The 23,656-nt window shown below is 38.8% G+C and overlaps 1 protein-coding gene across 8 annotated transcripts in view; it reads right to left on the reverse strand.

The window, feature by feature from the left end:
• The window catches only part of GARNL3 (GTPase activating Rap/RanGAP domain like 3), a 52,960-nt gene that overhangs the window by 27,715 nt on the left and 1,589 nt on the right, over positions 1 to 23,656 (reverse strand). For 5 of the 8 annotated variants that reach the window (XM_084298887.1, XM_084298886.1, XM_084298890.1 and 2 more), the window contains exons 2-13: positions 12,308 to 12,377; positions 8,915 to 8,989; positions 7,953 to 8,052; positions 7,459 to 7,577; positions 6,580 to 6,644; positions 5,378 to 5,441; positions 5,099 to 5,125; positions 4,673 to 4,748; positions 3,940 to 4,038; positions 3,289 to 3,392; positions 2,054 to 2,162; positions 419 to 464 (exon numbers count right to left, since the gene is read on the reverse strand). In XM_084298887.1, coding sequence (XP_084155013.1) covers positions 419 to 464; positions 2,054 to 2,162; positions 3,289 to 3,392; positions 3,940 to 4,038; positions 4,673 to 4,748; positions 5,099 to 5,125; positions 5,378 to 5,441; positions 6,580 to 6,644; positions 7,459 to 7,577; positions 7,953 to 8,052; positions 8,915 to 8,989; positions 12,308 to 12,377 — 954 coding nt within the window. Of the gene's footprint in view, positions 1 to 418; positions 465 to 2,053; positions 2,163 to 3,288; positions 3,393 to 3,939; positions 4,039 to 4,672; positions 4,749 to 5,098; positions 5,126 to 5,377; positions 5,442 to 6,579; positions 6,645 to 7,458; positions 7,578 to 7,952; positions 8,053 to 8,914; positions 8,990 to 12,307; positions 12,378 to 17,507; positions 17,637 to 23,656 lie in introns of those variants that run through there. The other 3 variants (XM_084298889.1, XM_084298888.1, XM_084298891.1) reach the window with 2 other exon arrangements.

The following is a 23,656-nucleotide window of genomic DNA, read 5'->3' on the forward strand; positions in this document are numbered from 1 at the left end:
ACGAGCTGGTTTGCTTAGCTACAGCTGAACCCGGACCAGTAAAGATCCACTCCACAGCTATCACAGCATCAAGTCTAATTAACTTTCATCATACAGGTAGTTCACTATATCATTGATCTCATCAGATCAGAATCTTGCAGACATATCTTTCACCACTTTTTACATTTCATCTAAAGAGTACTTTCGTTTTGCCCCCTTAGCTTATGACTGTATCAGAATTTCATTATTCTGATTGTTAGAAACACATAGCTTACAGCCCATTTACAGTTCTCTGCATCTAGATCCATACTGTCTTTCAATTTTAAAAGTTCATTCGGTTTCCAGGCATATAGACAGGTAGACAACACAAAATATTTTCCCATTACCTCTAAACAATCAGAAATTAAGTATGAAATGATTAGTTACTATCAGAACCTACCTGTAACTATCATTCTGCTTATTATATCTCACCAAGGCAAAAATATCTGTCATCCAGTTAAGGAAATTAATCCAGTACTAATAAAGCTCACATATATCTTAATCTGTTCCTGCAACAGATTTAATAGTAGTCAAGCATAATAATAAAGACAAAATATTCCAGACCATACATTTTACTATTATAAAAGGGGTCAATTTAAAAAATTGAACTACTACCACAAATGCATACAATGCATACTTGTTGCTGTTATATGAAGCATGAAGTGTGCTATATAGTTCTGCCTTTCATGTGCATATTTTACAGATTTGAGATTAAAAATTCTTTTAGGTGACCAGAAAAGAAAACAAAAAAACAAAACAAAACAAAACAAAAAAACACAAAAAATGATTCCTAGCTTCTCTTATGCCGAAACTCCCACTGAGGAAGAATAATCCCACAAAATAATTTTGCTATCAGAGTTGTAAGAAAATAAAGTGAAAGATGTAAACTGGAAATACACAAAAATATATTCAAAATGCTTGAGAGTATACTCTCTAGACTCTAGCTTGCACTCCAAAAGAGTAAAGATCTTCTGTAAGCCCTAAATCATGTAAGCCAGACTTGCACAGACATTTCAGGTACATTGGGACATCTGAACTGACACTAGCTGCCTTTATTTGATTAATTCAATCCTAATCTACATGTGTCATTGCTATATAGGACAGCACACTGAAATATCTGCATATTTAACTTTTCCCATTGTAGAAGCACCAAAAAAGGGATGCTATAGTATGCAAGAAGGTGAGTAGAAAGTGATAGAGCAAATTAAATAAGTTTTGACACATAAGTTTACACATTTCACACAGACCAGCCCCTGTATTTTTATGGACACCTTTATCCCTGGCTCCTCTTAACTGAAAACACCAGGAAGGTGATATGACTCTGTGGACCACCTGTGTATTACTTACAATGACATGAACAAGTCCGTATGTATATAGGACGCATCCTGAAATGGCAGATGTTAGGTACATTTCTCAATAAGGCCACCCAATAGAAGAATCATGTACCTCAGGGAAAGAGAAATCCCTTTATAGGCCAGACCTTTCAAAAAATTTTCCAGGACCATTTTTCTGGTGCTGAGTAACACCACAGCACTGGAATATTCTGATCAGTGTTTTCCATTCATCAGCTCATTTATTCCGCATCACCTTCAAGATGTTTAACATCATTGTCAGCAAAATGGACAGTGGAATCGAGTGCACTGTTAGCAAGTTTGCCGATGACACCATGCTCTGTGGTGTAGTTAACATGCTGGAGAGAAGCAATGCTATCCAGAGGGATCTGGACAGGGTTGAGAAGTGGGTCCGTGTGAAACTTGTAAAGTTGAACAAGGCCAAGTGCAAGGTCCTGCATCTGGGCTGGGGCAAATCCCAAGACAAATACAGGCTGGGTGGAGAATGGATTGAGAGCAGCCTTGATAAGAAGGACTTGGGGGTGTTGGTTGATACGAAGCTCAAAATGAGCACTTGTAGCCCAGAAAGCCAACCATAAAATAGTTTTCCCTTCTCTAAGCAGCATGTAAAAGGGATTAGGGTAGAATTAGAAATAATAATATTATTCAAAAAAAAAAAAGTACATATGTAAGAAAAAAGATACGTGTAAAATGAGAGCGAATCATGGACGGCTTGAATGCTGGAGAAGATTCTTCTCCTTCCTGAAATACGATAGTGACAATGTCATTTCCAATATGCCGCTTCCTTTCTACCTGAAAGAAAAAAAAAGAAGGAGAGAAAAAAAAGGAAAGAAAAATAGGAAGGAAAAGGCAGACACAAGGATTTAAAGGAGATCAACATTCTATGACAGAACCCTGAAACAACAACTCCTAAACTGTATTCAGCTCAGGAAATGCCAGTCTTAAGAAAATGTATCATAAGTATGATTGAAGACAATATAAATTACTAACTACAATTAAGTAAACTTAGCAATGTCATGTTGCACTTACAAGGCAGCTGCTAAAAGTGTAGCTATTTTTTTTCTTTCCTTTCTTTTTTTTTTTTTTTTTTTTTTTTAAAGTTAGAAAAGCTAATTTCCAAATATTAATATTCACAAATAGGGTATGGAACACGTAATATTCCAAAAAAGAAAATCCACCACTTGAAATAAAAGGATAAAAACACCAATCCTATTATTCTTTCAAAACAATAAAGGTCCTCTGAATTCTGCTGTGATCTTGTCACCCAAGGCAAAAACGTGAGAAAACTAGAAATAAAAAAATAAGACATATAATCTAATTATATGATTATAATAGTTGCCTAAAAGACTAATAAAACAATTTGTGAGTAATTTTAGATAAATCATTATGAATGTGCTTATAAAGTGTTGTGTTTTTTTTTTTTTTTAATCCTTCATAAAGGTTCAAGCAATGGATGAGAGCATATTTGAACAAGCACCCCAAGAATCCATCTAGTCCATCTACGAGAGGGCAACAGCAGTGCTTTACAGCAAATGCACAGAACTGGTCATTAACATGTTCACAAGCAGAGTTTCTTTCAAGCTACATTAATTACTACCTGAGTATGAGTTGTATGTTATGCATGTGCATATTCTGATAATTCAGAATTAAGTCTAATTTCCAGCCTTCATAAATTCTTTGAAGGCAGTGACAACTGCAGCAGTGAAGTTCTGCAAGTCATCTCAGTACCGAACTATTTAGTAATTTTTAAATTAATTAAATTTGAAATTCTTCACAGAAGTCTTAAGACTTGTATTTCTAAAATATTAACAGGCAAGAAGATTCCCTATTTTATTTTAAGATGTTTTGGAGTTTGTGATTAACGACACTAAAAAAAAAAAAAAAAAAAAAAAGGGAAGGGGAAGGGGGAACCATGTACCTGCTGCTTGTTCTCTCTAGAATATGGCAGCATGGTTGAAACATGGAACATAATTTCATGCCCTTGGTAAACTGTATAGATGGAACAGGTTCCTGTTGTATCATCTGCAAAGGAAAACAAGATTCTTAGTAGGAATGTATCCTTTAAGTTTTCTAAAGATTAGAAGATATTTCAGGTCTTTCTACAAAACCTTCTTTAGTCATCCCTTTTTCTGACCAATTTTAGAACATGTCCACGCTGCATGTTTTTGCGTAGATGTCTAAATCTGAGCGTGCAACCTAGTCTGCATATTCCCACAGCTAAAACCTATGACATCCTTCACCTAACCTCCTAAAATCACATAGGGACATTCAAACCGTGATGCCTTACTGTTATGAAACAACTAATATCTCAGGTTATTCTTCACTCCCTTCCAACATAAAATGAAATGTTCACCTTAAAATACAAGTTATGTATCTTCTCTTCCACTGCATTACATACCAGTGATTTAAGCTAACCTGCTTAACTGTTTCCACGTAAAGCACAGCATTTAGCATGCATGTGAAAAAGTTTTTGGAATCATATTATTTCTTCAACAAATATTATGCACATGCAGCAAGCAAAATCTTTTATATTGTAGCCCCTGCTTCTTTGCCTCAGCTGAGTTCTTACTTTTTGTGTCCAGTCCTCCTCTGTAGCCTGTCCAGCCTTTCAAAGTAATTGTGTCGCCCAAGAGATGCAAAAATCTTTGAAAGCTCTCACTTCCAGTTTCTATACATGGAAGGGAGAAATGTTACAAAAACAAAGCACATGTAGTAATAGAACACCTACTAATGACTGATTAAAATACAGGAACAGGTCCTGCCTTCAGGACATAAGGACCAGAGTTTAAGCTGAATTAGCTTCTTCTCATGTCATCCAGGCTTTCTACCCTTACAGAAACAGCATCCCAGCCTTGCAGAATGGCAGAAAAAGGATCATCATGTGACATTAAACAATGATCTCCTTTGCTAACTCCATAACACTGTTCAAGTGCATAGAAGAATGAGATCACAAAACCTGAAGAATGAAAGAACTAGGAACAATGACTTCTTGCAGGTAACAAGAGTCACCTCCTTCAACTGCTTTTTTTTTTTTTTTTAAATCTTACTTTGTATAGTCTATTTCTAGAAAGAAAATTTCATCATTTTCCAAGCTGTAATATTAGGTTTCCTACAGCAACCTTTCATAGAAATAGAATATTCTTTTCTACAGTGTTTCCACCCAATATGAACACAAAAACCTTACAAAACTACTGTTAACATAATCATTATTCACTATCTGGCTTCCACATGCTTGGTATATGAGCAGTATCCTATATTTTTAATGGAATGAATAAAAAATTAAGGAAAAGGTAAAAACTCACCATTGCTGAACATTTCATCGTCTGTAAGCTGCCCATCCTTAGCATAAAGGACTCCAAATTTAAAATTCACAGATCCCTAAAAAATAAAACTAAAGATTATAAGCTAAACAGGCAAAAGACCTAAACTAATGCCTTCTCTGTACATCCTGCATACGTGAATATATATCTCACACCAACCCCATTACATGCACAAATAACAAGAACCTAATATTTTACCTTTGATTATAGACTATGAATTGTATTATATACTTTTTATACTGGTGTTTAAAATGATTTTGGATTTCATATATTGAAAACTAATACTACATTTTTTTTTATTGCAATAAGCAATCGACTGCGAAGTTGTTACAAAGGTATCAGTGCAAATATAACAAATACAGCTATATTCTTTGAACTATGAGCTAGGAGTGGTAAGCTTACATTTACCTCTTGCTCCTCAAGAACCAATAAATCCTGCAAATAAAACAGTTTGTTTAGCACTCTGGCATTAAAGGCAACACAAATAAAATGATTACATCCTTGTGTATTTAAGTTTTGCTTTGAAGTGGCCAGTTCAACTGATAAACAAAGTTTACTTTTTAAACCCCCTAATCCTCATTATTATTCTGCTGAAACAAAGGAACTAGTAATATTTATGCTTAATGATTTATTTTCCAGAAAATAATAAAGAAAAACAACTAAGCAAAAGAAGAAATCACCACTTACCTTTTGTATCTCGGGATGAAAAATTTCCCTTGGGCTCTTCTCAAATTTCTCAAGACTCATAGCACTGAAATGTAAACAAAATACTGTGTAATAGAAAGGCTAGCATACATTTCAACATTAAAGCACTAATAGTTGCAGTTAGAACTGCTTACAAGAGGAATTGTTCAAAGGCCCTGTCTTACATGGAATGTATTGTAGAATCACAGAATGGTTTTGGTTGGAAGGGACCTTAAACATCATCTAATTCCAACCCCCATGCTTTAGGCAGGGACACCTTCCACTAGATCAGGTTTCTCAAATCCCCATCCAACCTGGCCTTTAACACTTCCAGGGATGGGGCATCCACAACTTTTCTGGACAACCTGTTCCAGTGCCTCACCACTCTCTGAGTAAACAATTTATTCCTAATATCTAATCTAAATCTACCCTCTTTTAATTTAAAGCCATTACCCTCTGTCCTATCACTATACTCACTGACAAGGAGTCCCTCTCCAGCTTTCCTGTAGGCCTCCTTTGGTACTGGAAGATTGCTATAAGGTCTCCCTGGAGCCTTCTTTTCTCTAGGCTGAACAACTCCAACTCTCTCAGCCTGTCTTTGTAGGAGAGGTGCTCCAGCCCCTTCATCTTTGTGGCCCTCCTCTGGACTCGTTCTAAATACTTTTATGTCCTTCTTGTGCTGGGGGCCACAGAGCTGAATGCAGTGCTCCAGGTGGGGTCTCACAAGAGTAGAGTAGATGGGGGAGAATCACCTCCCTCGACCTGCTGGCCACGCTTATTTTGGTACAGCCCAGGATATGGCTGGCTTTCTGGGCTGTAAGTGTATATTGCCAGAATCATCATTTCTTTTCCACAGTGCTAATCTCCAAGACTTCCCAAACTTCTGCATTTTAAGTACAGAAACTATTAAAACCCTGCATGGATGTCAAGATTAAATTTACACCTGTTTTACAATTAATTTGAAAATAGTCCCTCTGCCAAAGAAATGTTCTGAGAATCTTTGTCCATTCTACATGTAAATCGTCACTTTTTCTACTCCAGGACAGGCATTAAAAGCACATTTTTCCTGTCCTCAGTGATTAAGATTTGTAAACCTGTTTTTGCAGTTTTTAAAATCATGAAAATCATGCAACACAAGCTCCGAATTCCAGGGAGAAAAGATACATACAAGTCTCTTAACCCATAATTTATTTGTAAATACATACCTCAATATAGATTTCACTGATAATGTTTTTGTGGGACTGTAAGGGAGACATATTTTCTGAGTACCCTATAAAGGGGGAAAAATTACAGAAAAATAGAAGACATTACAGGACATACTGACATTCTCTATACATTAAAATAGGAATACTGATAAAAACAATTTCGTAAAAAACAAAGATCAACACCATGCTAGTTTTACTTAGTCATATTTACTACTGAATTAAAACAAACAAACAAACAAACATGAAAATGCATAGGATGGTGCAAAATTATTTTTAAATTAGCTTTTACTACTCTGCCATGTAGGAACTTAAAAAGGAAACTCACAGTACAATACTGGGCATTAGGAAGACTGTTGAAACTAGTAGACATAACTATTTCTCTTCTAAAAAAAAAGTGACCTATGCATGTGTACTAAACAATATTAAATTAATTGCTTAGATAAAGGTCATTACTGAAAGCTAAGTGAAAAGAAAATCCTAAGAAGATATTAGTGAAACCAGTATCACATTTGGCTATTTTCTTATCACTGTATAAAAATATCAGTAAATCAGTAGTATATCACAGCTTAAACTCATCACAGGATATAAATCAAGAACAATTTAGGCAACATTATTAAAAACAATGCAGAGCTGCATGTAAGAACAATTAGAAATATCTTGCATTGTACATTTCTGTCATAAAGTTATGTATACTGTTATCTACTAAGCTAGTTTATCCACTAGGATAGAATTCTATGTTCTCATATAAAAATGAAATCTCCATATACTAAATACCAAAATTCTGAAGAAGCAAAAAAGTCTGTGGTGAATGCATACAAAACAAGCAAGCAAGCAAACAAACAAAAAAGGCAGAGCAGCAATTAAGTATTTGTTTCTTACTGTTTTTCTCCAAAGAATTGAATGGTATTGGGGAACACGCTGATTATTTTGGTCAGAGAGTACAACGGACAGAAAGAAAGGGTTCTTCTCTGCATCTGTACCTATGTAATTCTGATGAACTGTTAGAGAAAAATAAGTGTTATGCATTGTAAAGAAAACACACACAGGTTTACATGAGAAAATATATACTTATCTGTATATAAATATATAGTTATGTAGATACGTGTAAAAGACAAGAGACAGGTATAGACTTCAAGGCCTAGAGGGGCTTCTGTTTGTTTTCTGTTTGGTAGCATGGGTTCTGCTGCTTACAGAACACCATCCTCTGTCTTCAAGTTAAAAATACAAACAAGAACTTGCGTTGAGTACAGGGCAAAAATGCGTTAGTATTACATTAACGTCATTTTTGCCCCATGTTTAAATACTTGCAATTCAAAGCTACATTGCTTTTGCATTGAACAAAACTTCAAATACATTCATAAAAACATTAATACCTTTTCCTAAAAAATATTTGAAATACCATCTTGTATAATATTCTGGATTTTCCAAATGCACATCTGTTCTGTGCCATGTTCCTGGAGTGTAGTCTGTATTCTGAAACAGAATTGGGAGACTGCAGATCAAATGCTGAAGAAAAAAACTGAGGACATAATAATAGAGGGAAAAGTCAAGCAAGCGTGGCAAGAAGAATTTTAGTTGTATACTTTATAAACAGATGATCTGTAACAGTTTATGGTTAATATTATTTCAATACAAGTTTATCAAGACCTGATGTACATTTCTAGACTATGAAGTTTTATTTCTTCAAGCATTACGTTGATATTTATAGCTAGAAATGTTTTACAAAGGAAGATAACTCCCGTCCTCCATTTAAGGAGAAATCTAAATATCACTGTAGTGGTTAAGGGGGAACACCATGAGACTAACAGCACAGGAATCTGGAATGAATGACTCTTTCAGGCACCATTCAGCTTCTTCATCTCTCATTTAAAAGATGAGCATAGCTGCCTAAACACATATAAGAGGAAAAAAAAAAAAGCTATAAACTCATCACACTCAGGAACAAACTTAAAATCACAAAGGTTAGCTTGAACACTATAGTATCATCAAGACACCAGTGTAACAAAGTGAACTAAAGTCTGCAAAGTGTTATTCAGAGAATAACACTTTTTTTCTTTTAACCAGATCAAATGAGCAAAACATCACCAAAACTAAAATAAATATAATCTCTGTCCTTAAAAAGGAAATTGTCAAGATTTTGTACTTTTGAAATAAAACCTTAGACTTGAGGGTAAAAGCCCACCATCTCCATACTCTCAGATTCTTATATTCTCATATTATCTAATGTTTTTAAGACCAGTACCCTAGTAATTGACTGTATATCCATCTTTCAGTTGTGAAGAGTAACTGAAACTGATCTATTTTTTGTTTTCTATGAGTATATGTAGCCACTTACCTCATTAGAGGAGCCATTTTCCACACGGAATCTTCCAGCTCTTTGGATGGCTCCATCAGCATCACTAGATATAAGCTATGAGAGAACTTAAGATAAATGTTCTAGTTCCAAAGACAACCATATGATCAGCAAACAAATCTTACATGGTTTCTCCTTCTCGAATGTGTCATACCACTACCCATAGGGACGGTATGAACACATCTATTACCAATTTGACTACAGATTTGGAATGACCCAATTATAACTCTAAGAATGTGTGAGTGTGAAAGCTGTACTTTCTTCTGGTATATCCAGTGCTAATCAGAAATTCTCCTGTCTCAGGTTTTGGCTACACCAATGTGCAGAATGCATACAGAGGTACATGCCACCTTCCAGAAACTGATCTTCACGTTCATTCCTTTCCAAACAATGGCTCTTACGGACATGTTGATTCTAGTCCTCTCAGCTTTGCTATGTTTAAAACCCTACTTGCTCGTAGTGTCACTGTGACTAGCAGTCTTTTATTGCATTTATTACATATTTGTGTAAGTTCTCAGAAGATAGAAAGCAGTAATAATCTCTAAACGTAATAGTCAGTGATGATACCGAACATTTTGAGGTATACTGTTCAGTATATCCTGCTCTGCTTCCCGCATTTACATCAGAAAATATGGCTTGTTTTGATTTGAAGACTTCTAGAGTTTCATAAACATTCTGGGAAAGGCTGCCTGGTCTTTCTATAAGGGAATCCAGTGATTTCCAGAAGACAAACTCCTTTTGTTGCAAAAAAAAAAAATAAATCATGAAAAGTTAACAACACAAAGATAACATGACATTTTTTCCTGTGTTCAACAACATTGTTTGGAATCCATAAAAAGCAGCAGAGAATGTTTTTTTTTTCCCCTCAAAGATCAGCTGGAAATAACACTGCATGCTGCTCCTCTAAAAACTGTAAAAAGAGATTGTCACATATTATACCAAACTTTAGAAATAGGATCTGAACAACAATAATGCAGTAGTATACCCTTTCTCACTTCCCTCCAGCAATACATGTTATTAAATGACAATACTTTCTCCCTTTGCTTGGTAGAAGAGTTATTGGAATGTTTTGTTCTCTTTGCCCCTTCCTTTGAAGAGATCTGAGACTACGTCAGGAATAAGCTAACAAGGCAAGAACTGCAACAGACTCAGTATGAACTGTAAGAGAAACCTTAGGGACAACTGGTCATAACAGACCAGTAGGAAGGATGTAGGAGAAACCATTTAGGGCTGAGACAAAACGAACAGGTTATAATAAATAAAAGATAGAAAACATTGAGCAATAGGGATGCCGTTGAGGAAAATACTAAGGAATTAAATGTTTATAAACTTACGAGGGCAAACACCTTTTTACATTTGTATTTCAAAAGATAAAGAGAGTATTTGGCTTACACAGCAAGGTTTTGGTAGTAGGGGCAGGGGGGCTGTGGGGATAGCCTCTGTGAGGAGTCTAGCAGCTGCTCTGTGTTAGAGAAGGGCCAGTTCCAGCCAGCTCTAAAAAGGACCCACCACTGGTCAGAGCCAAGCCATGAGTGACACAAGTTGCGTCTGTGGGAAACCAGAGAAAGGGAAAAAACTGCTGCGCAACAGCAGCTGGGAGAGAGTAGTGAGCAACTGAGAAAGAAAGAATCCTGAAGACACCAAGGTCAGTGAAGAAGGAGGGGAGGAAGTGCTCCAGGCACCACGGCAGACATTTCCCTGAAGCTTGTGGCAAGGAACACAGTAGAGCAGGCTGTCACCCTGCAGCCTGTGGTATATCACAGTGGAGCAGATCTCCATGCTGCAGCCCATGAAGGACCATGCAGGAGCAGATGGATCTGGCCATAGCTGCCACCTGTGGGAGACCCATGCTGGAACAGTCCAGCTCTGAAGGACTGCACCTGATGGTACAGACACACATGGGAGCAGCTCTTGAGGAACTGTAGTCTGTGGGAAGCCCACGTAGGATCAGTTCAAAAGGACTGCATCCCACAGCACAGACACTACACTGGACCAGGGGAAGGACCTTGAAGGACCAGCAGAGATGAAGCATTATGGACTGACCACAAACCCTATTCCCCTGAACCACTCCATGGGAGGAGACAGAAGAGGCTGGGGGGGTGGAGGTGGTGGGAGGTGGAAGGTGCTTTTACTTGCTTTTAGTTCTCACTGCTCTAGTATGTTATCAATAGGTAATAAATTACATTAATCTCCCTTATACTGAGTCTGTTTTGCCTGTGACAGTAATTGGCGAGTGATCTCTCCCTATCCTTATCTCAACCCAAGAGCTTTTCTTTCTTCATCATATTTTCTTCCTCTGTCCTTCTGAGGAGGTGGAGTGTGAGGGCAGTGTGGTTTAACTCATCGCTTGTTAAACTACCATACATGCTAAGAAAACCAATCACAAGACAAGACTGCTTGTATGAGGTTACCGTGAATTTATAATTACCAATATATTTCTCTTTTCCAGCTAAAGAACCAAAATACTGGGAATGAAAGTGCCTCTTACCACAAAGTGTTTCACTTGCCTTTTTGATTAAAATACCATCTCTAATACATGAAATGCATGGAAAGTGAAGATAGGTACCTGGTGTTCTTGTAATGAAAATTCCAGAAACTAAGCCACCAACTGAAATCATTTATATTTATAAATACACAAGCCAAGATCTTGAAAGTACAACCATAGTTAACAGAACATTAACGATTTCTTCCTGTAGCAACAGAGCTGAAGTTTACTTTTTGTGCCCCACTTATGTAGATTTCATTATACTTTGTATACAGTGATATCATTTTAACTCCTGACATAGAAGAAATAAGTAATTCACAAAAAGAATTTCTACATTAGAGAACAAAACAAAAAAAAAAAGTGCTGAGCTAATCTTTGAAGAAAATTCAGAAAAACTAGCAGATTTCAGGAAACAGATTTTTCAATATTCTTACGTTGCCTAGTTCTTTTAATTTTACACCCTTTCCCACTACTCAGGGGCAGGTACACATAAAATGACATACACATGCCAACACATGAGCATGGATACAGTTTTTAACTCACATCACCACAAAAGCTTCATCAAATATAGCCCTAACATTTCACAATCTTCAGCTTATAGAAGGAAAAAAGGCTCAATTTCCATCTTCCTGAATCAACTGGGGTAAACAGGGTATTTATATAATATCTTCTGTCACATTAAGATGAAAGATTCATAAATAAGGTTGTAAAAATATTTCCGAGCACACATCTAATTTAGGTAATCACTCTTTTTATTGCTCTAAAATTTTCAAGTCCAGCTTAGAGAACACATCTTCCAAACTAACTTTGAATTTTTACCTGGAAACTAAAAGTATTTGCACTTTGCATTATACAGTGTTTAAATTAAAGGATGGGCAAAGTAAACTTACAAGCTCCACAGATCCATAGTGCTTTCTGCTAAACTCTCCACGTCTGCAACCCAGATCTTCAGATACAGAACTGGAATAGAAACATTTCATCAGTATACACAGTCAATTTAGCCTTAGATCTCCTGCAACACTACATGCTGCCATTAACAATATCATTCCTGCTGAATGAGGTTTGCAGTGCATAAGCTTGTTAATGCAATGAACACTCCTTACAACGTGCTCACTCCAGCCATTGCAGTCTGGTGTTCATACTATCAGCCAATGGAAAAGAAATGTCTGTGTCTTGACTGAAAGCAAAAACTATGATTAAATATCTAGTCACAATGGAACCAACACAGAGTTCCACTTAATAAACTTTGCTTAGTATGTTGCTGACTTTTTTTTCTTCTCCAGAAAGTCTCTCTTTAGACTACACACAATAAAACAATTATCTCGATTCAAAAGCAGAAAGAAGGAACAGCATTTCATAGATTTCCCCCTCCCATAACACTGACAAAAACAGAATTGTCAGGTAAGCAAAAGGAAGCCTCAAACACCACATTCAAAATCTACATGCATTATCACTTATAATTTTATACCATCGTGTCCCATTAAGCACATCAGCATGTGTTTCATAAGCTCAAAACAGATGGCAAATAGCTCTGCTAGCTATAAACACCGAGCCTCTCAAATTTATAATCGAAGTCTTAGCAGTAGATGTTACAAATACAAGCTAAATAAAGATTTAGATGCAAATATAAAATAAACCTTTATTACCTTGTCTAGCAGCTGGGTAGGCTATCAACTAAGTCACTCCCTCATATTCCAAACTCACAGTTCACCACTATGTCAGCCTTAATGCTGACAAACACCTTTTTTTTTTTTTTTTCCACATTAAAATTAAATGGCAGTAACCCTCCAACCAGCAATAAGGGATTAAATTTTCTGAGAATGATAAGTACCATAAATTGTAACATTACATCAGTACACAGAAGAAATACTTGAATTTTAATTCAACACCCTCATACTTGGATCTTGACTGTACGAGATACTGTGACACTGGAACGCTGAAATATCTTGATTTTTAAACAGCTTATCCATTTGGATTTGTACTTATAGGTACTCAGAATTTATTAAACATGATTGATAATTCTGAGTTCCGTTTATTTGGATTCCATATCTTCAAACAAGGAAGAGAAATAGAAACAAGATGCATCTAACAAAGCTTTAAAACTCACGAAAATAATTTTGTGTTTGCTATCATTGTATAGGAAAGAGTAATAAGTGTAATAATAAGTAAAAATAAGATTTACGTAAGTTACAAATGAGCCACAACTGGAGTCAGTTCCAATGAATAAGATTACTTCAGGATGCTACATATCAATGCCGCGGATATAAAATTAATAGCTAAAAAAAGCTTCAAAAATAAAATATAAAAAGAGCATTCAAAGAACATCTTGGGTTGGAAGGGACCTTTAAGATCATCTAGTTCCAACCCCCATGCCACGGGCAGGGATGCCACCCACTAGATCAAGTTGCCCAGGGCCTCATCCAGCCTAGTCTGGAACACCTCCAGGGATGGGGCATCCACAACTTCTCTGGGCAACCTGTTCCAGTGCCTCACCACCCTCTGAGTGAAGAATTTCCTCCTAACCTTTAATCTAAATCTTCCCTCTTTTAATTTAAAGCCATTCCCCCTTGTCCTATCATTACCAAACAAAGCGGAAAGTTGTTCTCCATCTTTTTAAGTCCCCTTTAAGTACTTAAAGGTTGCAATAAGGTCACCCTGGAGCCTTCTCTTCTTTAGGCTGAACAGCCCCAGCTCTCTCAGCCTTTCTTCACAGGAGGGGTGCTCCAGCCCTCTGATCAGCTTTGTGGCCTTCCACTGGACTCATTCTAACAGATCCACATCCTTGTACTTGGGGCCCCAGACCTGGATGTAGCACTACAAGTGGGACAGAGTAGAGGGGGACAATCCCCTCCCTTAACTGGCTGGCCACCCCTCTGTTGATGCAGCCCAGGATGCAGTTGGCCTTCTGGGCTGCAAGCGCACATTGCTGGCTCATGTCAAGCTTTTTGTCCGCTAGAACTCCCAAGTCCTCTGCAAGGCTGCTCTCAATGAGTTTTCGCAGTCTCGTGTCTGGGATTTCCCCAACCCAGGTGCAGCGCCTTGCACTTGGACTTGTTGAACCTCATGCGGCTCAAATGGGCCCACTTTTCTAGCTTGTCCAGGTCCCTTTGGATGGCATCCGTTCCCTCTTTGGTATCAACTCCACCACTCAACTTGGTGTCATTGCAAATTTGCAAAGGGTGTACTCGATCCTTCTGTCTATGTTGTTGATAAAGATATTAAACAGTACCAGTCCCAGGATAAACTCTTGAGGGACATCACTCATCAACAGACTCCACCCAGACATGGAGCCATTGACCACCACTCTCTGGGTGCGACCCTCAAGCCAATTCCTTATCCACTGAATGGTCCACCTTTCAAATCTGTAGCTCTCCAAGCTGAAGATCAGGATGTCATGTGGGACTGTGTCAAAGGCCTTACAGAAGTCCAGGCAGACGACATCAGTTGGTTTTCCTTTGTCAACTGATGCAGTCACTCCATCGTAGGAGGCCACCAGATTGGTCAGGCATGATTTATGCTTGGTGAAGCCATGCTGGCCCTCTCGGATCAACTCTTTGTCTTGCATGTGCCTTGACATTGCTTCCAGGAGGATCTTTTCCATGATCCTCCCAGGCACAGAAGTGAGGCTCACTGGTCTGTAGTTCCCCGAGTCCTCTTTTCTACCCTTTCTAAAAATGGGAGTGATGTTTCCTTTTTTCCAGTCACCAGGGACTTCACCTGAATGCCAATGCTTTATTTTTTCCATCCATAAAAAAATTTAGAAATTAAAATTAATGTAGCACAATATTTTTGAAAATAGGCTTATAAACACCATCATGCACTCCATGTTCAAACGCACGTACAGTATGAGTTGCAAACAGTAGAACAGAACAGTTCAGTTGGAAGGGACCTACAAAGACCAACAAGTCCAACTGCCCGACCACTCCAGGGCTAACCAAAAGTTAAAACATACTATTGAGGACATTGTCCAAATGCCTTGAACACTGACAGGAATGGGGCATCAACCACCTCTCTAGGAAGCCTGTTTCAGTGTTTGACCACCTTCAGGGTAAAGAATTTTTTCCTAACGTCCAGTCTGAACCTCCCCTGCATAGCTTTGTGCTGTTGCCCCACGTTCTGCCATCAGTTATTAAGGAGCAGAGACAGGCACCTCTATCTGCATGTCCCCTCCTCTGGGAGAGTCCCTTCCTCAGGAGAGGGATGAGATCGCCTCTGTCTTTTTTTCTCCAGACAAGACAAATCGAGTATCCGCAGCCTCTCCTCACAGGACATGCCTTCCAGCCCTTTTACTAGCTTTGTTGCCCTCCTCTTGATGCATTCAAGTATCTTAATATTCTTTTTATATTGTGGAGCCCAGAACTGCACATGATGTTCAAGATGAAGTCACACCAATGCTAAATACAGTGGGAGAATCACTTCTTTTGACCAGCTGGCTATGCTGTGTTTAATGCATCCCAAAATGCAGTTTGCCCTCTTGGCTGCCAGGGCACATTGCTGACTCATGTTAAACCTGCTGTTGACCAGCACCCCCAGATCTCTTTCTGCTGAGCTGCTCTCCAGCCACTGATCTCCCATTCTGTACTTCTCATCAGCATTACTCCATTCCTGGTGCAGCATCTAGCTTTCACCTTTGTGGAATTTCATGTCATTGCTCCAATCTACCTAGATCTCTCTACTTTTCATCCTTCCAGAGTCAACAGCATCTCCCAGTTTGGTATTGTCAGCAAACTTGCTAAGTATGCATTCAACTGCTGCATCTAGACCATTGCTAAAAATGTTAAACAGATCCGTTACTGTAGTAACAGTTTGCTCAACATACTTGTTCTCCAAATGGCAAGTAAGTTCTTTAACAACCCATACAAACAAGACCATTTTTTCTTTTCCAAACAACTTCCAGACAGAATAGGATCAAAACAGAAATAAAAAAGAACTCTCCATGCTCACCACTACATACATAAGTGCACAAGTCAGTGACAGTTTCCAATAGTGTTTTAGTATTAATAGTCTTGTCCTTCTGCATCCTGAATCAAAATACCCCAAATATACCTAACTTCCACACACTATCAGCCCTTTTGAAATCAGAATTATACATAAAAGATTTTCTTTTTAATTTTCTTCACTGCATTGCATTCTTCTTCAGTCCTGACCTGACCTACACTAGAAAAACACTGTTGTTCCAGTTATAACAATTTTAAAAATAGTTTTCATGGTATTAAGGTGAATTGCCAGCACTGAAATGCTAATGTTAGTTTACCGGTGGCTCATATCTGTTTGATTTAATAAGTTAGAATTTACTTTTATTGCAAAGTGTTTTAATACAGACAAGCCCTTATTCCAATGGAAAACAAACAATCAAAGCAGTTTAAACCCATTTGTACACTAGCAGGATTTATTCCACTTCCCTCACCCATTTGTTTGGGAACACAGGGTCTTACAAAATTCAACAGTCCTGAAAGTCAAATGGCAAAGCAAGTTTCCACATATCAGATAATCTACACTTAAGCACGTAATTTCAGTATCCTAGTGTCACGTCAAAAGTTTTGTGGTTTAGGACTTTGACACTTGAAAGTAATTCACAAGGGAGAGGTGGGGGGAGAATAGTGGCAGAAAGGGGTGAGCTTGCACACTGCACCTGTTTGATTACAAGGCCTACATGTCTCTTCAGCTCTCCTATCTCCATACCATCTAGATCATTACTTGTCAGCCCTTTGACACATCGTAGCTGTTAATCTATTTTCATTGAACAGGTGGGCACGGGTACAAACATGCTAAGCAGACGAGTAATCGCACATTGCTTTCTCAGTGATACCTGCCTGCACGAGCATGACGCTTGAACAGGCTGAGAAATCCACCCCGAGGACAGCACAACTGGCCCCGCTCACGCCAGCGGCGACAGCCCCTGCGGGAGGCGGCCGCAGCTCCGGGACTCACACCGCTCCGCTGCGCGGGGGCCGGCCCGGCGCCGCCCCTCCGGCCCCCACACGCAGGGTCCCAGCCGGTGCAATTCCGGCACCGTCCGACCGCCACCGTGAGCGCGGGCCCGCGCCGCGCCCCACCCGACATCAGCCCCCGCCTCCCTGGCTCCGGTACCGCTGAGAGAGGCCGAGGAGCCGACTGGAGACCGCCTCTGCGCTTCTCAGTTCCATGCGTGCGGAGGCCTCACCGCTCCCGCGTCGCTTCCGCGGTTCCGTCCCGCTCGGGAGAAACGACGAGAGCTCCCCTCACACATCCCGCTGCCCTGGCGCACAGGCACGGCGCGCCAGCCGCTGAGGTGCCGCGCCGCCGCGAGGCACGCCGGGAGCTGTAGTCCCACGAGCGAGCGGCCCGTCCGCCGCAGCCGGGAGCTGGCTACGAGAGGAGCACAAACGGGCCCTGCGGGTCGTCGGGCTCCTCCACAGTCAAGGACCTCCCGCGCCCCCTCCACGGAGAGGGGCCGGGCTCGCGGCAACACCCCGCGCGAACTCTGTCCTGGTAAACGCGGGACGTAGAGAAGCAGGCTCCTGTAGAGCCGTTTTCTCAGAGCTGGTTGCTATTTAATAGGAGCAAAACACCGAGGAAACCATTCCGCACAGCAATGCTCTTGCCAGCTCACTGTCTGCTTCTGGTTTCTGCTGCATCCTAGAAGCCAGGCTTAATCTGGCTACTGTTATATCAGTAAAGGCACATAAAAAGGTATTCTCAACCTGCCTGGCTACAGCTCGAAAGCTTCAGAAGTGCAGTCATCTTACAAGACTATTCTGTCATGTTCAAACACAACCAGCCAGCAGGACGAAACCTGACCAGGGCACAGAATGGCAGCTCTATCAAGTATTACTTCATTCACAAAGTTGAAAATTCAGACAGCACATGGACAGAATCTTTGGTTTGCTAGCGGACACCAGACCACTTCATTCCAATTGAGCCTTCAACAAGCCCTGCATGCCTTTAAGAGTCTAACACAAACCAAATGGGAAACTCTTTCAAGTGCCTGAAGCTCTTTTCCCTGCTTTCTCCTTTAATGTAGATACATGTATATGCTATTGTTCTCTACCTTTCCAAGAGGTAAACATAGTCAATGCTTATCACCTTCACATCACGAATCTCAGCATGACAGCATGACATAAAGTACTTTGACCATGTGAAGACTTATTTTACAACTTTGCAGTAGGAGTTGAAACCAGTATTAAGATCAACCATTATGACTAAAGATGAAACAGTTCTTTGCTAGAGTAACAACTTGCATCTCAAGTAATTACATGTATAACTTGCATGGCTGTACTCTGTTTACACCAACTCCTTCAATAATTTCAATGGCTTGCATGTTTTGTAATAAACTTAAGTGCACTACTGTGTATTATGAAATACCACAACCATCCAGGTAGTAAACTGTAATGAATTATTGCACGATGTAATTGTGTGTCTTAGCTTTCTTTACAACCATTACCATGAAATTGCAACTTCAGGTAATATACTAAAACTTTACTTTGTGGTTTGATTTTAATGAAAAGCTACCCTAGTGCTAAGAAAGGAGTTCCATTTCCAGAATTCATATCATTCTGTGTCTCTCTGCTTACTCTGTCAGCCACCAGAAAATTAATTTGGATCTTTTATAAGCAAAGTTTACAACATTTTGACACCTGAGGATAGCTTCATAATACAAGCTATGTCTAAGTAAGTCTGCATCCTCTATCAGTAACTTACTCTTCCTTCTATGTCACAGCATTACACCTCACTATTAATTCTGCTGATGTGTGCTTAAGGAGTCACACTACCAGCTGCTCAATAAAAGGGGGAAGAAGGGGGAGAAAGCCTTCCAAAAAAGGTAGAGAGACTCTTGTTATCCAAGGAATTAATGGAACACAGTTGGACTATGAGTTTAATGGTAGATTAACACAATCAAACTGCAAGCATGAATAAAGTGATAAAATGCAATTGGAACCCAGCTTACCTTTATTCTGTAGGACCACCTACAAGTTACATGTCCAGCAGCTGCTCAGTTTGGCAGGTGGCTCCTCAGGTCAAAAAAAATTAAATAAAATAAAATTGCATCCACTCATGCATCTCCTCACATGAAACTGGTTGGTATTACTAGAGAAGCATGTATCTGTCCCAAGGTAGTTTTCAACCTCTGGAAGTCAATGTAGAAAGGGCAAACTGCAGGCAATTGATGGCTGCATCTAAGTCTGGAACATGATGCTCAGTGAATAAAGTTTAAATATACTTATATACTTTTTATTTTCTTTGTTTTGATCTCCAATGCTAAAACAGAGCAAGAATTCCATGCATGGAGTACTCTTGGAGTAACACCTCTTCCTGCTTTCTCCTGCACACTTTTTTCCTCATACATGTAATTATAGCATGTCATAATTCTTTCAGATAGACATAATGATATCAAATTTAAATCAGTAACATTTAATAATTTGGAGAGTAATCTCCCCTCACTATCTATACTATCGTGATTTTGCTCAATATTAAGTGTATGAACATGACAGCAGCACCCGGACAAATCTTCAAAGCTAACAGGAAACAAAAATCTGCACCTTACTAACTCCAACTTTTTTTTTTTTTTAAAAAGTGATTCTAAAACTTATGTCTACAGGCAAGAAACTACAAGATAACTGATTAAGTATTGTAAACAAGTCTTTATACTAGTTAACTGTAAAAATTGCTTTTGTTATTAAAGGATTACCTCCCATGTATTGAAAAGATCTTCCAGTTTTGGAAATCAATTGAAATAATTGATATCAGTCTTGTAACGTTAAACACTGTAAAGAATAATTCACTTGTTTGCAGACTACATGTATAGAGTCCATTACATCGTAACTTAAATGTCAGAACACAAATCCAACCATTTACCACAAACAGATTTATTGCAAACCTAAATTAATATATTCCACATACCAGCCAAAAGTAATTTTCACCTAATAAAACACGAAACTTAAGACTGACTGCTTGTATACTGAGAAACACCCTAACAGACAAGAATAGGCATACCCAGTAAAACAGCTTCAAGGGATCTTCCATGTTAGAGAAGCAAAAAAATTTACTGGAGAAAAACAAACAAACAACAACAAACTATTACCCCTCCTCAGAATTTTGTACTAAACCACAGTATTTGTTCTCTATGATTGCTTGTTCTCAGAATTGCTTTAGAAGCGTGCCGTAAGCGAAGCTTCATTTCTCTCACTCCTTCAGAAGAACCTACTTCTGTGGAAGTAATGAAACAGAAAGAGCCTACTACTTAATTTGTACTTTGACACCGTTGTGATTTACCCTATTCCTCTTCCTTTCTATGCACGAGGTATAAAACAGTAAAAAAGAAAACATGCACTCATTCAAATGTAAGTATTTGCTTTGTAGTGCCCACTGTCATCCTGAAAAAGTAATACCAACATGTAAAACACGACCACCTCTATTTCAAACAGAAAAGAAACACCACCTACTTTTGCACAGACCTTAGAAACTACAACAATGCTGAAGATTCTCACTTCAGTTTTTCAGACTGAGCTTTTTCCTCAATCAACTCCTTCCTAAGAAGGTCTTCTGAAATGAAAAGCCTGAATAAGTTACGGGCCGGTGTTACACCACACTGAAGTCCAAAAGCACGACAAAATTCCAGCCAGAGTGGAATGCAAACACAGACCCTCTGCATGAGAAAGATCAGCACATCAGATTTCTGTAGCATGCTATCATTTTGATGCTATAATAAATCTTAAACATGATAAAAACAATATTCTTTGCACAAAGGGCTTCCTCCCTTACAACACACTATCAGTAATTTTTTTCCTATTTTGTAAACAATAAGCACACAGTGGTGGAACTAGGAAAGGTTACTTGGATGCTGCCTAATAAGATGAGGGATTCCTGTTGGCAGCTTATAGCAACAATAGATGCTTATTCTGTTGCAGGATGCAGCATGTCTCTGCAGTAACAGGCTGGCAGAGACACAAATAACTGCTTTTGCTTTATTTGTAATTGTTGCTGACTGTTTGCCAAGTTCCTCTCTATACTCCCCCAAAAATAAATATTTATACACACATAAATGGATTTTCTAAGCACATGTAGTGATAAACAGAGAGAATATTTTAAAACAGGGCATACAAATGAGCCCACAGTGTATGATTTAAAGAAGACCCACAATGTATGATTTAAAGAAGAAAGTCTGAGAAATGGAATTATGGGCATATTAGGAAAAAGAAGTGATTTACTTTATATGGCATGGTAATAAACCTGAAGTATAAATCAAAATGACCCCCTACTTTTTCTGTTTAATTTCCAGAGGTATATCTCCTTTAATCTGCTTCTGCCTTTATAATAGCATTCCTTTTTGTATGATTTATATAAAGATAAATGAAGGGTTTAATTCACCAGACTTGTGGTATCTGTACTGTCAGCAATTTCAAATAGTGCTATACTTCTCTTAAAACACTGTACTGGTTCTGGCTGGGATGGAGTTAACTTTCCCTGCAGCAGCCCATACAGTGCTGTGCTCTGCACATGTAGCTAGAACAGAACAGAATTGGTATCACACCAGTGTGGTGTCTACTGCTGAGCAATACTGGCACAGCATCAGGACGCCCTCTAACCCCCAAAGAGCCAGCAGGCTGCGGGTGGGCAAGAGGTGGGGCAGGAACATCACCAGGGCAGCTGACCTAAACCAACCAAAGGTATATTCCATGCCATGTGATGTCACAGGCAGTAATAAAAGGTGGAGAAAGGAAGGAGAGGGGAGAGGTGGGCTATCGTGAAAATATCTGTCTTCCTGAACAACAATGCTAGGCACATTGAGGCCCTGCTTCGAGGACGTGGTGGTCAAATATTGCTCATTGGTGGGAAGTAGAGCTATTTTTTCCCTCTGTGCTTGCACACAGCCTTTTTTTCATTTTTCCCCTTTCCCCCTTTTCCTTTACTCTTTAGTTAAATTATTTAATTAATAATATTTCCCCCTTAATAATTATTTTTCCTTTAATTAAATTATCCTTATATCAACCCATGAATTTTTTTTTTGTTTGTTTTGTTTTCCTTTTCTTCTTCCCCCCCCCCCCCCAGAAGAGGAGGGGGAGTGAGAGCACAGTTGTGGTAGAGTTCAGCTGCCTAGCAAGGTAAAACCTCCACAAACACTCTTCATTACTTTTGTTATGGCCTTGTGAAACAAATCTTAGTCTTTAACCAACTTTAGGACAGATGAGTTCCTCGGCATTTTGCAGACACAGAAAATACTCTGGAAGTGATTGAAGACTCTTAGACAGCAATATAGCTGGTACATCTCAACCTGACAAGTATTGATACTAGCAGGATTTCAAAACAAATCAGTCCATTTTATCTCTTGGCTTTCCACAAAGAGCATAAACACACTTTTAGTGACACCTTTAAAGGATGAATGTTCCTCACACCACTTAGTAACTCTCTGCTGGTGATGTACCTCACATCTTCTGAAGCAAGCAGAACAAAATACTTACATAATATAAAGGAATCCAAGAAGAGAACTTATGTTCCATTTCCTTTTATTAGATGAAATCAAAACTACTCATATTTTCCATAACCAAATTGCTACAAAGACATCTAGAAGCAAAGTTCTAAAAAGTGGGCTAAGCTACAAATACTGAAGTTTTGGTTTTGGTGTTTTATTTATTTATTTATTTTTCAATGTTTGCAAAATAAATAATGATATCTTGAAAACTCTGGGCTATAGTAAGATGGCTAAAATTATAATTAAGTCCACATAACCAGCATTTTCTGTCTCATCCATTTTGAACCTTTAAATGCAGTTAGCCAACTAGGAACAGCTGTCATGACAGAAATCTGACCACTTGGATCTTGACCAGAACGTTTGCATTAGCTTCCATGCATAAATATTCCTAGTGCACAGCCAAACTTTACTCACTATTACTACTTCCGAGCTTGCCCCTTCAACTGTCTATTCAATGGACCTATGCAGACCTGAAGTGGCAGAAGTTGACCTGAGAAGGTTTGAGATTCTACACTCTTCTATAATCCCCATCTCTGAAGGCTCTCCCAGCATGCATGCAAACCAACCATATACCATGAGAGTCCAAGTACTTCAGTTAAGCTCCTGAACTAGCTATATCTCCAAACTTATATATCTATATATGCATATATATATATATACACACATGCATACATGGCAACAGATCCAGAGAAGCAGACTCATCTGCTTCCTAGTACCCTGCTGTATGTTGATTTATGGGATTGTAAAGTTTTCACATCATTTCAGCTGCCTACAGAAAGTTTTCTATGGA

This window comes from Netta rufina, assembly GCF_964035555.1.
Source record: "Netta rufina genome assembly, chromosome: 20".
Classification (NCBI taxonomy): Eukaryota; Metazoa; Chordata; class Aves; order Anseriformes; family Anatidae; genus Netta; species Netta rufina.